The following is a 16687-nucleotide window of genomic DNA, read 5'->3' on the forward strand; positions in this document are numbered from 1 at the left end:
GACCTACGTCATGGAAAGCATATTCGCCACAATTTTTATGTTTTTAGGTCCAGGGGTTTATGCTGAGCGTTGATGAGTCAGTGAGTCAGTCAGGACATTTGATTTTATAAATATAGATGGAAAATTTGTTTTGATCTACATGCTGAATATGTTTATAATCATCTGTTTTTTTTTTCTGTACATTGAATGTAAATTTTAGCATTCTTTGTTATACCGAATCTATGGACAACTGCACAGTACAACAGATCTAGTTCTCTATGCTACATAAATTCTTTAAAAACTGATTTGATGATTCATAGGACCCAGTGCATTTTATATGGCATAATGGAATTAAATACAAATCTTAGGTTTTTAGTCATAGAAATTAGCAGCAACTCCTACCCTCTTGAATGACAGGGACTGCCTCTGCTGAATGAGAGGGGAGACACTCCATGCAGTCCTGGCCAGCCAGGTCCCAGCATCTGTGCAATGAATCTGGCAGGCGCTGGAACTGGCGCAGAAGCGGCGAAGGTGCCACACATGTGCCAAACACTGGCTTCTAGGGCTGTATCCTGGCTTCTTGGGACTGCATCAGCTGCAGCCTCTAAAAGGCAGAGGAGTGGCTTCTAATAGCAGCCTGGACTGGCATTCCCAGGGGTAGAAAACACCTATATACACATATTCCATAGATTATTACGTTTTAATGTTTCAGCAACAATAATCACAACAATAACACCGTAGAACATTTTATTAATTTTAAGCTACATTATGAGAACAACAGTGACTCATTATTATTACGTGTACATGTCCAAGTAGGGGATGTTTTCAGGCTGCAAAATCCATACTGAAAGATTGTACTAACGTGGCTCTCCATGCGCTCATGGCAAAATATCTCCATAAAATATGAATTTACTTACAAATACAGCTGCACTATTCACATTAGCACTAATCATCAAGTCATATTAGTAAAACTTGAAAAAGGAATCTATTTTCTAAGACATTGAAAATATTAATTACCCATTTCTGGAAAACATATTTATTTAACCACCGCTGTCTCTAAATAGCATAGCCACCTAAGTCACATATAGCTATCTTTTATCATCACATAGGCTTATTTATCATTCTATTTAAGTAAACTGGATTTACGCATTCTGCACACAGGGTTCGTTCGTTAAGGATGTACATTAATTTAGTACACATGACGGCTTTACAGAGCCTGATGACAGTAGAGACAGGGAAGATACTGTATGTTCTACTTTACACCTTCTCTCCTCAGCTTCTGTAAAGCACCACTGTGTCCTGCACTGTGTGCACATGTATAGCTGTTTGCGTGCTAAAATATAAAGTAGTAAAATATAAGTAACAGCTAAATCTGTGACAGTACCTAAATTGATTAATAGAGCTTCAGAATCGTGTAAGATCCATTTAAGAAACAATCTTATAGACCTCTCATTATTAGAATTCAGTAAAAGTATATTGTATTGATGATTAATGAGTATCATTTTTAATAGTAAGATGCTGATGAGTTCATCAGCAAAACCGGGGTCTTCAAAAAGTCAACACTGTACGGATGCTGGAGAGAAAACACAATGATATTACAAATTAAAAAATACCATTTATTATTGACTCTTAAGGACTGGCTGTTAGATAACAAAATAATTTGCAATATTTTTCCAGTGGCAAGAAACACGTAAGGCTACCTTTACATGCTGAATATAGATCTATTGCTCATTAATGAGGTATATTTTTAGAATCATAATGGTGCGTACACACAGATCAATATAAATGAGCGATTTGAACAATAACAATATTGTTATCATTATCGTTTAAATCGTTCATTTTTAGGTCCCTACATATCAGCCGTGCATGCAGGTCAACTTGCTCGACATCGAGCAAGTTACTATACGAACCCGCAATCGTTATTCGCTAAAGCCCGGCATGTTCGCTATAGTCGTCGGTGAATAGGTGGTGTGCTGGATGATCGATATCGATCATCCAGTACACCAGGAAGGGTGCAGGACGATCAGCCAGTGATATCGTATTGCTGGCTGATCGCTACATGTGTATGCACCATAAAAGGATGTAATGCAAAATTACCGTACAGACAAGTGACTTACCTCTCTCCTTTACGCAGTAGTTCAAATCCTTCATTGATTTGGTCAAATGGTAAGTTATGTGTTATGAGCTCCTTAAAATCAAACTTCTTATTTAGATAATCATTCACCAATTTTGGTACATCATCTTTGCTCTTCCAACCTGTAAAAATAAGATATATAAAGTATAGCAAAGAGTATATAAAATTATTAATTATTGTCAAAATCTCATTGCTCTATTTGAATGTACTGAATTAAAAAGTACACGTGAAAGTTTTTGGGTGTATATAATTACCAACATGCTTTGCCTCTATTGCAGTGGTTCTCAACCTCAAACCTCAAATTTCCCAACAGGTCATGTTTTGAGAATTTCTGTCTGTGGAAGCAGGTAGGATAATTACTGACCCAGCAAAGTAAAATAGCCTGACCTGTGCATGATAAAAGAAATCCACAAAACATGACCTGTTGGTGATTGTCAACTGGACTTGAGAACCCCTGCTCTATTGCAAAGAGCCTCATTTACACACAGCTAATTTAATTTATCATCAAATCCCCTGGGAAAATAAAAATTTTTAATAAACTGTTATTATTTTTTTTTTTTGTAATTGTTGTATTAATGGAGCATGCATGAATACAACTTATCTACATTGTGTAAGTACCATATACTGTAACGCAGGGCCGGACTGGCCATCTGGCACTTCTGCAAATGCCAGAAGGGCCGATGGCCAGATGGGCTAATTCAGATGTCCGCAGGCCCGCCCGGTGGCACTGCCTCCCGGGCGGCACTACACTATGCTCAGTCAGTTATATGCGGACAGCTGCATCATTGCGGAATGACGCCATGACGCCGCAGTGTAATGATGTCATTCCGCAGCAGCCATGCTTGAAAAGTGCAGTGTAGTGGGGATTCTCAGTGGAAGGTTTGAGTCCAGGCACCTCCTGGCGTGCAGGGCAGTCCTGCAGTTAATGGGTGAAGGATCATGTGCGGCCGCATAGTGAAATCATGACACGGTCGCACACTGACGCGAGGAGCTGAGGACAACTCTAGTCAAATCTTCCAGCTCTCCCGATGCGGGTGCCATTGGCATGGTCATGAGGAGACCGGCGGCAGCCAGAGGAGTCGGGGCAGCCACCAGCACCTGGAGCCGAAGCAGTCTACCTGGGGGGAGATGAGTTGCTGAGGGGCAGGGGCGTATCTATAATGGGTGCAGGGTGTGTGGGGAACACGGGCACCTGGGTCCAGGGGGGCCCCGCACCGCACACCCTGCACCCATAATATTACTTACCTCTCCGGAGTCCCACGTCGGCGTGGGGTCTGGCACTGTAAAACGACTGGAAAATAGCTGCGGCGGCATTTTCCCATCATTTGTGCATGGGAAAATGGCCGTCTATAGTGTGCAGACACTATAGACTATGGGCACACTCTAGTGCCCAGAGTCTATAACTCCGGCGCTGGCCGTGCACAGCTCAGTGCGCTGCCGGGCGGAGAGGAGGGGGCCTGTGTCGGAGACTGCACACGGGCCCCCTCCTCTCTAGAAACGCCCCTGCTGAGGGGTCATTACTGTTTTGGCAAAATGTTATTTGGGCATTACTGTTTTGCCATAATGTGTTCTGGGGGCATTACTGTTTTGCCATAATGTGTTCTGGGGGCATTACTGTTTTGCCATAATGTGTTCTGGGGGCATTACTGTTTTGCCATAATGTTCTTTGATCATCACTGTTTTGGCATAATGTTCTTTCATCATTACTGTTTTGGCATAATGTTCTGGGGCATTACTGTTTTGGCATAATGTTCTGTAGCATTCCTGCTAGGCTGTTTTAGCGGGGCGCTGCATCCTGCACTATTTCTAAAGGGCAAAAAGCACCCTGCTAAAACAACCTGTCCTGTGGGTGGGGAAAACTGTGGTGTAGCGGTCACTGCCAGTGAATAGATGCCGGGCGCATGTGCCCTCCATCTATTCACACAGGCATCAGCACTTGGGGGCAGCCCGGCATGTTCGCAAGTACCGGGCAAGCCCCCAAGAGTGATTAAAAGTGATTGTGTATTAAATACACGCCTCTTTTTATTGACCACACCCCCTTTTGGGTGCATGAGCGCTTTCAGCGCACACAGATGTGCCCTTTCTATAGGTCCCGCGCACTGCCCGCCTCCCGTCCTAGAGTGGACACTAGTTCTGGGAGCATTACTGTTTTGGCATAATGTGTTCTGGGACATTACTGTATTAGCATAATGTTCTCGGGGCATTATTGTATGGCATAATGTTCTGGAGACATTACTGTTGTGGCATAAGGTAGAAGGGGCACTACTACTGCATGGCATAATGTGAATAAGGGGCACTACTGTGTGACGTAACATGAATATGGGAGTCCACTTTGCAACGTAACATGAATAAGGAGCTCCACTGCGGTATAATGTGATGAAGGTGCACCTCTGTGCGATGTAATGTGACGGAGGGGCACCAATGTGTGGCATAATTTGCATTTGGGGAACTATTGTGTAGTCGTGCCCCTTCCCATCAAGACAACATCTGTATTTTTTGGCGCGCGCCTTCAGGTGCGCTATCCTTGCTCCGATTGTGTATGGGGGCACCAGTGCTCTTTATGTACACAGGGAACCAACATGTATAATTACAGCTCTGCTTTGGTGTGTATATATGAGTCGTCCTCTGCAGTCAGCACCCCTGCCCTAAAAAATTCCTACAGTGAACACTATCTAATCCTCTACAACTGCTAACTAGGGCTTGGTCAATTGGGAAAATGCCTTTCCTCTTCTATGTGTGTGACCTACACCAATAATATTCCAGCTTTACCTAACAGAACCAACCAAATACCAAAAGTCTGCATGGTTCATACTGTTAGATAGGAAAGTGATCAAACAGTTTCCTGTACTATAAACCAGTGGTTCTCAGCTCCAGTCCTCAAGTACCAGGAACAGGTCATGTTTTATGGATTTCTTTAATCATGTAAAAGTGAGTTAATCTTTTTTTGCAGGGTCAGAAATGATCCTACCTGCTTCCACAGAAGGAAATCCTCAAAACATGACATGTTGGGAAAACTTGAGGGTCGAGAAATAGTGCTATTAACTAATAAGCTTGTGAAGCTGCCTTCTATATGTAATTGATTACTCCTAATGGCATTTACCTCTAGCTGTAAGTAATGGATCGGCAGATTAGGAGTCTGCCTTAAATACTAGGCATCAGATTGGAGGCTGCTTTAAACAGTAGAATGCACCATACTGCCATGCGTACTTGCTAATAGATCTAGCATAGTTATCATCCTCATGACTCATGCAATACAGTAAGAAGACATCAAGGTGTTTATGCCGTACTTTTAGATTCTTATTTCTAGTTTACACTTATTTGAAAATGCCGTGTACTGACACCTTTGGGTATTTGTATAAGCCTTTAGATGAAAATCTGGTATCGGAACTGAAAAGTGTAATTTGTAATTTTATATTACTTAGCAACTGAACATTATAATATTTAAAACAAAAAACGCTTAGAAATTGTTGTTTTTTTTTTAAATTATTTAATTAGGTCAAGAACATCTATTTAAAACTTATTCAAAATAATTTTATTATTTTTTTTCGACACAATACACCATAAAATAGTGATTTTTATGGTATTATGTAGTGATGGACCCCGTACCATCAATGGCTGTTGGTTTTAAACCAGAGTTATAAAATGATTGATGGTTTAGGGTATGCATGTACCATGGCCAACGGGTCGACTCCACCAATATTCCCTTGACTTCGGGGCTGCTGTCAATGGTATAAATTGACCATAGACTAACAATGGATACAAGCTATGGCCATCCCTATTATACTGTGCATGAACTTTAAACACTTTTAAACTATTTAAGATAATTGGAGAACCTTAATAGGTTGCCCTGTATCAGTAGATATGATGGACACGGAATCACCATAATGAAAATTATCTTAAACAATAATACCTGTACCAATTTTATTTTTTAAATAAATAAAAAATGTGTTATTCCAAAAAAAAAAAAGATTTTTATGATACATTGGAAAATAGGTAAATATCGATACTCCAGAATAATGAGGGGAAATAGGCGCTACTAAACTAATACCCCTTTTACACCGGAGCTAAAACCCGGGTTTTTGAAGGGTTAACCCGGGCAGCTCCCTGGTGTAAAAGGGGAGAGGGTTGGATCGCCGGGTCGAGTGCCCCGGCAATCCAACCCAGGTAACTAGCAGGGTTTAACACGGGCGTAGCCCGTGAAAACCTGCTATGAGAACAGCGCACCCTCCGGGTCACGATGACCTGGAGTGCGCTGCTAGCCGGCCGATTGGTCCAGCTTCAGTGGCGCTTGGAGATGACGTCATCTCCAAGCGACTGCTTTCACTCCACAAAAGCCGGGTCTATGCAGACCCGACTGCGTTGTGAGCGTCGATGACTCGGGAACATCCCGAGTCGGCGCCGGCAAAATTCCGGGTCTGATCCAGATAGGAACTTTGTTCCAACTCCGGGTCAGACCTGGAATTCAGGTGGAAAAGGGGTATTATATTAGCCATGATGCATAGCTGGCTGCAGAAAGTAGTAGCCGTCAAATTCGAGCCTTGTTCACCCTGAATTCCTTCATTCTGACATTCTGTTCTGAGTTTCTAGACTCTAGGTTCAGTAGTATACACCTCTGACTTTCTCTGTTTGTATTAGCCCGAGTTCCCAGTAGTGGGTTCCAATCTAGCTACTCTGCTGGGAGCTGGGAAGTTCTGTGCAAACGGTTCCAAGCCCTCTCAGCTGAGATTCAAGTTCTGTATCCTTGTGCAGACTCCAGTCCAGAGTTCCTCTTGTGTGTTTGGATTTGTCATGGACGTCCGAGCTTGTCATATCTGCTTCATGAGCAGACCACTCATCAAGATCCCTAGTTTCACACACACCCTACTTCAGCTGGTCCCATAAATACGGTGAGTGCCGTGACATAGGCGTAATGACAAAATTAGTTTAAATACATGCTTTTCCCCACCCACTTGATGAGATGAGTGGTGTTATCAAGTTATAACCACCCTCAAGAAGAAGGGAGGTATTAAGTTAAGTTTAGTCAAGCATACTTTATATAGCATCAGCTTATTCCATAACACTGTACAATAATATACTTGTCACTTACACACAGTGATGTCAGTGGTACAATAATAGACTGATTGTTAGAGAGGCGCAGCTGCCAGTAAATCCAGCACTGCCCCCACTGTGCATACCCGGTGGCTGATCCTGTCTGCAAGTGGAGGAGATTGGCAGCACTGCTGGCCATAGTGACCATGAAACACCGAGGTGGTAGCCACGGCTAATGTGAGCCATGGCTGCTCCAATTACAGTGCAGTCTCAGCTGCTCTTCAGCCATCTGGGGTTGCCAACGGACTGCCTTATCATTGTGGCCAGCAGTAATCAGTATACATTGGGTATGGATCAGACAGTGCAGAGAGGACGGAAGGTCCCTCTGTGATTAACGGCTGCTGGAAGATTGTTTTCCAGCAGCCGTCTATTGGGTGTTTCTGACTGGTCGCATCAGATGTGACCACGCCAGGCAAGTGGTTAATATTCCCAAGATATCCATTCTGGAAAAGGGTTAAAATAAGGAGACCAGCATTAATGAATTTTGTTAAACAATATCATATTCACACAGTTCTTGTTTGATATTTCAGTAGTAAGAGTAGTAGCTGCAATCACATTATCTCACAGAAATAAAATGATCTTATTACCTCCAAACACAGCTCCTACCATTGTGCGTCCAGTGAGAATGAGTAATGGATCGAAGCGCATGGTAGCATCTGATGGAGCTAATCCAACAATTATTGTTTTTCCACAGCCAAAGTGAGTAGATGAAAGAGCAGATGTCTAATGAAATGACACAAAATAATTAAACAATATTAATAATAATACTATGTTATCAGTGCCAGATTACCAAATAGGCAGAGTAGGCACCGGCCTCTGGGCCCTGCGACAATGGATCAAAATAATATTGATTTGATCTTGAAAGAAAATTACAGTGAAGTTTTCTTAAATTGTTTCCAAAAGACAGAAAAAATGAATCAACTCAAATAATTGAAAACTTTACATTAAAGACTCTATAGAGAAAATACTGTATTAATGTAATGTAACCTATAACAATTTAAAGTACATAAACCATAGACATCAGATTCACATTACAGTTTGAGGGGTATTCAATATGGGAGCGAAAAGTCAGTGCTGGACTTTTCGCTCCACATCGGAGAATTTTCAGGGATAATGTATCAGGCGCGCGCCCGCTTTATCCCCGTATTCAATATAAAACCTCTGAAAACGGGACCTGGCGAAGTGGGATTTGCGTAAAAAAACGAAAATTTCCTGGAAAAAATTATAGGACCCCCCTAAAGTTGTAAAAACATGGGGGATCACTATGGGTACCCCCGTTTTAGCCTGCAAATGAAAGTCGGGGATTTAAACAGCTGTGGCAGGTGTTTTTTTCCCGACATTGAAGAAGTGATGCAGAAGAGCACTTAGGTAATTTTTTTCGTTTTTTTAAGTGGTCCCATCAAATTTGGGGTACATGAAAATGGGTGCACTGCTAGCATATTTTGATGTCCTTAATGTAAGTTTTTAAAAATTCTGCAATTGTGCACCTGCCGCTATAAATCTATTCTAGAAAACACCTGCTGCATACTTGCAGAATAGCCCTGAACCTATTTCCCTAGTTTTAAACAATTTTTTCCCATTTTTTTTTCACCCCATTTTTTAAATTAATTTTTTGGGGTGTCCCTATTTTTTTTTAAACTTTTTTTTACACAGTTATTTTTTAAATGTCATTCCCAGGGGTGCAGGCTATTTTTTTAAGCCTGCACCCCTAAACCCCAAATCTGCACTTTTTTTCGACACCTATTCAATGGTGATAAGTTATCCCCGTTTTTTATCAAAGACTTTTCGAACCTGCGAAAAGTCTTTGAAATTGAATACAGTGTAAAACTAAAACCTTTGATAATGACGTCATAGGTGCGATATTAACGCAAAAACTGAGTTTTCGCACCCATATTGAATTCCCCTATTTGTCTCTTAAAAGCTCATCTTATTTCAGGTGTCAGTTTGTCAAAAATTTTCAGTGCAGCCTACGCAAATTGTTGGTTGGTAAAATTAAAAACACATGGAATTATTTAAGGGGCCCCAAGATTTCGACTGCCCCATTGGGGGCCTCCACAGGGTTTTATTTTGGCACTATATGTTATTTAGCAATGTACATGACTTTACAAAAAACATATACTATGGGGCATATGCAATTGGGCACGAGGTTCAGCGAGGTAAAATACCTCGCGCCCCTTGCGCCCAATTTTTGAATACCGCGGGTATGCACGCTCCCAATACCCGTGGTGTCCAATTTAAAAAAAGTGGTCGCAGGGTTTTCAGCTCTGAAAACCCTGTGACGCAAAAAAAAAATAATAATTCTGCACTTACCTGCCCGGGGGTCTCTGGTGGTCTTCCTGGCTCCCGGTGGCCTCCCCTCTATCTTCTTTCTTGAAAGGGGGCTGCTGGGATGCTCCAGGGGCTTGTGGGAGGGGCAAGGGGTGCTGGGAGATGTAGCTGTCCCAGCGTCCATTCTGGGGGGCGACACATATATTGGTAAAGACCATCGCGACCATCGGGCTTGCGACAAGACCCTTGTGGTAGGGTCTCGTTGCCGCAAGCCCTGGAGTGCTTTCGGCCCTGGAGTGCTTTCAGTGGGAGTGCTCTATCAGAGCCGAGAGCACTCCCACTGACATCACTTGTCAGTGGGGCCGGACCCAGATGGTAGGCGTTCCTCCGTCTGGGCAGCCACGCCCCCGGCATGCCCACCCAAGTGGGCGTGCTGTCACTCACCATCGACAGCATGACCCCTTTGTAGCGAGACCCATAGCGACGGCTTGCCAGTCGCTATGCGGGTCTCGCGTATGCGCACAATGGACCCGGCTCCCTCGTGCGCATGCGCACTTGGCCAACATTGACCCGCTTGCGAGCGCACAGCGCTCGCGAGCGGGTCTGAAATAGGTCCACAGTTCGACTCTAAACCCCAAAGTGGAGGTATGTTCAGTTTTCCGCAAAATCGTTTTAATTAACCTCTGCTGTTCTATTCTTGTTCCTGAGCAATTGCAAGCTGTTGGTTCTTTCCACTGTACATGAATAATACTTTTTTTTTCTTTTTCAGAATACTATATTGTACATTGGGGATTTAGTTATGATCCGGCGCTTGGGATGCCGACGCTCAGAAAGCTGGTGCTGGAAACCTGACACCAGTCAGAATCCCGGCACCAGCATTCCAACCGCGGACATCCCGATGGTAAGTATTGGGGTTAGGGGGAGGGTTAATGTTAGGCACCAGAGGGTGGGTTATGGTTAGGCTGCTGCGGGGGGAGGGTTAGGTTCAGGCTGCAGGTAGGGTTAGGTTTAGGGGTAAGGTTAGGGTACTTACAAGTAGCTGTCAGCATTCTAACCCAGTCGGGATGCCGGCTTCGCATACCCAACCCGTATATTGTTTGTCTATTCAAATTATACAAATAACAATAAATATCACAATTTTAATTTACATAGATTTCTTTCAGTTCAACCATCTTTTTAAAAGTCTTTACAACAAATATGGGAAAAGGTAGGATTCAAATTGTAATTGCAACTCAAATATGATTTAATAAACATCTTTTTTAGGCATGGTTTAAATTATTGTATCATATTTTATATCAATAGTGACTGAAAATTATCTCTCTTATGGTGCATACACAAGGTCCAACTTAAAAGAACGATATAAACAAAATCGATATCGTTTATCATTTGCTCATTTTTATCGTTCTTTTTTTCAACCCCTGTAACAACCAAATGATGGTCGCTGCGCGGACACGGATGGTCGATATCGACCATTGCCCGAGCATGCAGGCCAACCTGGTCGATATCGACCAGGTTAGCCTGTTTACTATATGGACCCGCGTTTGTTGATCACAGGGTCGTAATAGTAGTTGGGGGGTTGATGCATGTGTTGGATGTTCGATATCGAACATACAACACAAGCAGGACGATCATATAATGATCGTTATCTGATCGTCTCCAAGTCTGACCGTGTGTAGTACCCTCCATTATAAACACCTTTCATTTCGTCAAATGACAGAGTATGTTGATCAAAACAAATAAATATACTGTGTGTAATATCAAATTCTAAAAGAAAATTGTCTTCTTGAATATTTTTTGTAATTAAATAAAAGAGCGTGTTTTTATTGACATTAACCACATTAGATTGTATCTTATAATGTTCCCACTGCCTAAAAATGGTGCTGTATTCTGTCTGTGGGGAACAGTTTTATTATTACACCTATTATATAGAACACAAAATCATGGTGGTATAAAGTACTACATTTCATCATCAGGAGCAAATCCAACTAAATCATACTTGGGACGGTCTAGGAGATTCATGAATTTTTAGTAGTTCTCTCAGACTACCAGGAGAGCAATGCACATTCCAGATCCTGACAACTTTTGTGGTGAATCATGTCAGTTGAATGATGAATCACACCATTACGCAGCAGGAGGTGAGGTAGTGATTATAAGAATTTCAACTCCATACCTCCCGCTGGGAGGCGAGTATGATCAAAATTTGCACCTGGACAAACCATGCTGTGATGCAAAGGGCTTCAGAATAACAGAGGGCTGACATAAGTCTGACAACCTTTACACCCCAAGGATGCAGCAGTTGGTAACCCAATTGACAAATTCTGATAGTGTGGTCCCATTTTTGGACAGTTTGATTGTCTTATAGTTGGTGGTGGCTGGCAACTAGGCTGTGCCTTGTGATCTTACAGTATATAGGGCCTTGGGAATAGTGTGAGATATCTCTCTCAACTGATCATCTTGTGAAACCATGCTGCACTGCAGGTGGGGCAGATTTAAAATGTGCAGAGAGATCTAGATTTGGGAGGAGTGTTTCAAAACTGACATCTAAATTGTAGAGTAATAATAAAGCTGTGCAGTATTTGTGGGCTACATGCAAAATCATCCAGTATTTACTCCACATGTAAAAAAAATTATGTATTTATATTTACACCCCTTGCATTGCAATATGGTTTGTTCAGGTTCACAGTTGAGAGCGATATCTCTCTCTATTCCCAAGTCTGAATTAGGCCCATAGTGTGGATGGCATTAGTTTACCCTCTTTTTCCTGAATTTCTTATGTTCTCTCCCTCCTCCCTTTGTTATTTTGTCAGCTTTATAAGTGGTTGGTAGAAAATAATGGCAATTCAATCACCATCTTGCTGCACTGGTGAGGTGTTTTTCACCTTTCGTTAGGGGAGTGGTCAAAGTAGAAGATGTTGGAAGTGAACGTGCGTTAAGTCAAGTGGGTCACTGATTAGCTGGCTGTTCTTTCTTCTGCTACCACCCAATCTTGTTAATATTAATGTCTAATCATTGTTATTATGCATTTGGGGCAGAAGATGTCATCAACTGCTAGGATGTTTAATGTAGATAAAATACTGTCTGTATTGCATGTAGTACACAAACACTAGGCAACTGTATTTTTACACTGATATTTATAATTGAAATAGGATTTGCCCTACTCCTGCATCTCAGTCTGTCAGCACATTTTAAATTTGCCATTCCCTCCCATCTGTTGTGTAACATGGGGGTCTATGTACTAAGGCAATGGTTCCCAACCACGGTTCTCAAGGCACACTAACAGTCCAGGTTTTAAGGATATCCATACTTGAGCACAGGTGTCTTAATTAGTACTGCAGTTATTTTGATTTGACCATCTGTGCTCAAGCATGGATATCACTAAAACCTAAACTGTTAGTGTGCCTTGAGGACTGAGGTTGGGAACCATTGTACTAAGGGGAGAAAATGGGTTAAACCGGTAAAGAGAGAAAATCCCTGTACATTCCCTTTCCCAGTATGTACTAAAGGGATTTTCTCCATCTGCAGCCTGCTAGTGCTAAGTGCAGGCTACAATATTGCGCTGCACCTGGGGCACTTAGCGCTGAATAGCAACCTAAGAGAAGAGGTAACTTACCGCTAGGTGTCTTCTCCAGCGCTGTCTTCGCCTCCTCTTGCTGGTGTTATCGGATTCTCCTCAATGGAGAAGCAGGAAGAGCTTTTTGTCATTTTGCCCATTTGTTAATAAGGTTTTTATAAAAAATAAAAAAGGTCAGTGCTGCAGCTGCTAGCCAGAATACAGGGCGAGTCACACACAGGGCTGTCAGGAGAAAGGGGTCTGAGCTGTTACTGCCGAGACTTAACGTTCAATCTCCTCGGCGGTTCTATTTTTAGTAACAGATGCTGTAGCAGGGGAAGCAGGAGCGGCTTTATCTCCATGCTACGTGGAGTTTTAGTATTGAAGGGCCCATTTATCAATAATCGCTTTTGCAACGCGATCAGGGCAAGCCAGTAACGCCCCGGATCGCATTGCAAAAAGCTATCCTATCGGCCGGATGTATCATCCGGGACATGCAGGGACACGGGCTCTGAAAGAAGCCTATCCCTGCGAGGTCTCCGGAGAGCTGCCAGCTAGTGAAAGGGGTGGTGCGCATGCACAGTCTGGTGGACTGCATGTGCACATCCCCCATAGCTGGGGAGGGTTCCGGCGGATCCCTCCGCTGGCTAATAGTGCGCTTGGAAGCCCATAGGCTACAGCGGCTAACGTCACCTTCAGATGGCATTAGCTGTGGGAGCCAATATCTGGAAAGCTTTGCATTCCGGATATTGGTAAACTTGGCAGCATCGCGTCCCCCATAGAAACCTATGGGGGAGGCGGCTGCCAGCGGTAATGGAGGGATCTAAGCAGGTATCGGAGATGCCTGCTGCGGGCCCTCCTTCATACATGTGCGGGATACTTAGTATTTGAGGTAAACCCCCAAAAATGGGTGTTTTCAGGAATTTCTCCTCAAATACACTTTGATAAATGAGCCCCATAGACCCCCATGGTTTTGCCAAGGTGCAAATCTGCACCTTATTTTAATTGATACAAATAGATAGTACTAGTTATTGTAATACATTTCAGACACATATCAATATTTTTTCAAATAATGTTTCCTTTACTAACCATAACTGTAGTGTTTCCAATTACTTCAAATGCATAATCAACTCCATCATTAGTCATCTGTGCCAGAACTTCATGGATGGGAAGTTTGTAATCTTTTGGGTTAATACACTCAGTGGCTCCGCACTCTTTTGCTTTGGCAAATTTGTCATTGTTTAAATCAACTCCAATAATTCGGGCAGCACCTGCTACTTTACATCCAATAACCACAGACAAGCCGACTCCGCCTAAACCAAATACTGCACATGTAGAACCAGGCTTTACCTGTAATAGAAAAAATATTGTTGAGTTAACAACTGGCAAAGGTCTGCTATGCCTTTATTTTCCTTATTTGTTTGTTTAAGAGAATAATACAGAATATTAATTTTGTGCTAGGAACAGCAACAATAATTCTATGACAGGGCTATGGGTCCTGTACGCTGTATGGTCACGTGTTTTTAGAAGCTCTCCACTCATCTGGCAGCTTTTCTCATACTGTACCATATCTGATGCCCCATGCTATTTTAAATGGCAGCTTTAGAAGGATCATTGCTGGTTACAGTATTTCCTGACAGTTATTTTGATCTTGTTACTGTTGCCTATGTACTCCAATTCTGCTTAGTGTCTGTTGTCTGGCCTGAACGGCTGTGTCACCAAAGATGAGAAATGCTTTCTTGGATAACAAGTAGAGTGTCTTAGAACAGTTAATGACATCACAGGCACAGATAAATATATTCCCAAGGGCAGCACTGGGTTAAACAATTAGAGACCTGTCACATCTTCCATGGCTTATGCATAGTAACCAGAGATTTGGGGATCTTCATAATATGGCCATCAGAGATGTGGACCAGCTACGATGCTTTTGATGTGAACCATGTTAAGATGATCTATGTATTGTATATAGGTTACAACATGTTCTCTGTGCTGGATATTGGTCAATATCATTAGAACGCTTTCTTTATATATAAAGTATCTGACACTATGTTCTCTGTATTGCATTAAGGTCATTAGAATACTTATATATTGTATAATGGCTCCTAGAATAGGTAATAGACACCGCATTGAATAATGGTTACATGGTGCTGCAATTTGTATTTCATATGTTTTTTAGTGGTCCACAACCACATTAGCGTAGCAATACCCAGGGGCGCCGAGAGGGGGGGGAGCGTGGCCCGGGCTTCCTGAGGGGCCTGGCGGGGGCCTGGGTCCGGCGCCGCTCCCGCTCCCTCAGAGCAGCCCAGCACACAGCGTGTGCTGAGCTGCAGTGGAGACTGCTCGTGACTGCTGAGCAGCAGCCACGGCAGTCTCCTATGCCTGTGGGAGGGAGCGATCACACTGATCACACCCCCCCTGGCTTTGAACAGGGCTGAGGGGGCCCAGAGCGCCCCCCTCCCCAGTGCGCAGCGCCGCAAAACTTTTTTTTCTGGAAAGGGGGCGTGGCCATGCCTCCAGCGATTATGCCATGCCCCCTATTACCCGGGCCCGCCGCGGCTCTCAGCGTGCCTGGCAATACCTATGTTTTTACCTCCAAGCCAGTCTTTTGCCATAAACATCTCCATGATTTTTGTTGTTCCAGGTTTACATACTGTATTTCCTTTTTATGAGTCACACTTATAGCTCAATTATGGGGCATACTTATCAAGCCCTGCAAGAAAGCCTACATAATTAATTTCTTATTATAGTAAATTATACTTATCATGGTAGTGTATAAAAGAAATCATGCAGGTACAGGGGCTCCGATAGTAGCCCATCCCTGCAATGTCAAAACATTAAAGTGATCGCATATGTCATCATTTTTCTTCTGGGTTGGGACCCAGCAGAGATACTTCACATGTCATGCTGTCTGACCATCCATGGCGCAAGCGGCCATTAATAGAAGGCACAATGGTTACTGTACCGTATCTGATGATCCACATGTAGCATTTGATTACTGTACCACATCTCCAAGCATGTCCTATTACTTTGTTCATCTCCTCCACTTACGCAATAGGCCATGAAACCTTAAATATCTAAGTAAGCTGGGCTGGGGATTGCCAAGCAGTAGAAAAACTGTATTTGGATGCCACACTGCCTGCTCCTAAAGGCATGTGGACAAACACCATTGTAAATTGCCTTGAAACATAATGTGATAGACATTGCTGGGCACTGTTTGCATGTTGGCACTACTAACATCATATGTATGTGGGCACAATGCTTATGTGATACTTTTGTGCCCAATGTTCAGCACGGACACCATTATTGGTTATTTATGTGGGCATTGTGTGTGTGAAAAAGGCAAGACTAGTGCCAGACTGGCTCGCCAGGGATTCACTGCCAGTGTGTGTTAGCCTCTATGTTTAGAGGCACCCGGATCTCTGTACTTGCATCCACAAATGGCATTGCTGACTGATTGTTACAGTGATTGTTACAGTTACAGTATATATATATATATATAAAGTGACAGAAGATTGCAGCGCCAATTGGGTACAAGTCCCCCTAAGTAATATTATATCAAATGTGTGTCTTTTATTTCACACTAAAGTTTATAAAACAACACCCCCAACAACTTTTGAGTGTCAGCTCAACCAGCAAAATAATGTACCAGTGGTGATCTGTTACATATA

General features: G+C 42.8%; 1 protein-coding gene across 1 annotated transcript in view; it reads right to left on the bottom strand.

Moving 5' to 3' along the window:
- Nucleotides 1–712: 712 nt before the first annotated feature.
- Nucleotides 713–16687, bottom strand: part of LOC148481554 (alcohol dehydrogenase 1) — a 63680-nt gene continuing 47705 nt past the window's right edge. The window contains exons 6-9 of the mRNA XM_088453246.1: nt 14109–14369; nt 7789–7924; nt 2097–2235; nt 713–1552 (exon numbers count right to left, since the gene is read on the bottom strand). Of these exons, the coding sequence (XP_088309372.1) occupies nt 1528–1552; nt 2097–2235; nt 7789–7924; nt 14109–14369 (561 nt within the window). The 3' untranslated portion in view covers nt 713–1527. The remainder of the gene's footprint in view (nt 1553–2096; nt 2236–7788; nt 7925–14108; nt 14370–16687) is intronic.

Source organism: Taudactylus pleione, unplaced genomic scaffold (assembly GCF_031769625.1).
Source record: "Taudactylus pleione unplaced genomic scaffold, aTauple2 ptg000573l, whole genome shotgun sequence".
Classification (NCBI taxonomy): Eukaryota; Metazoa; Chordata; class Amphibia; order Anura; family Myobatrachidae; genus Taudactylus; species Taudactylus pleione.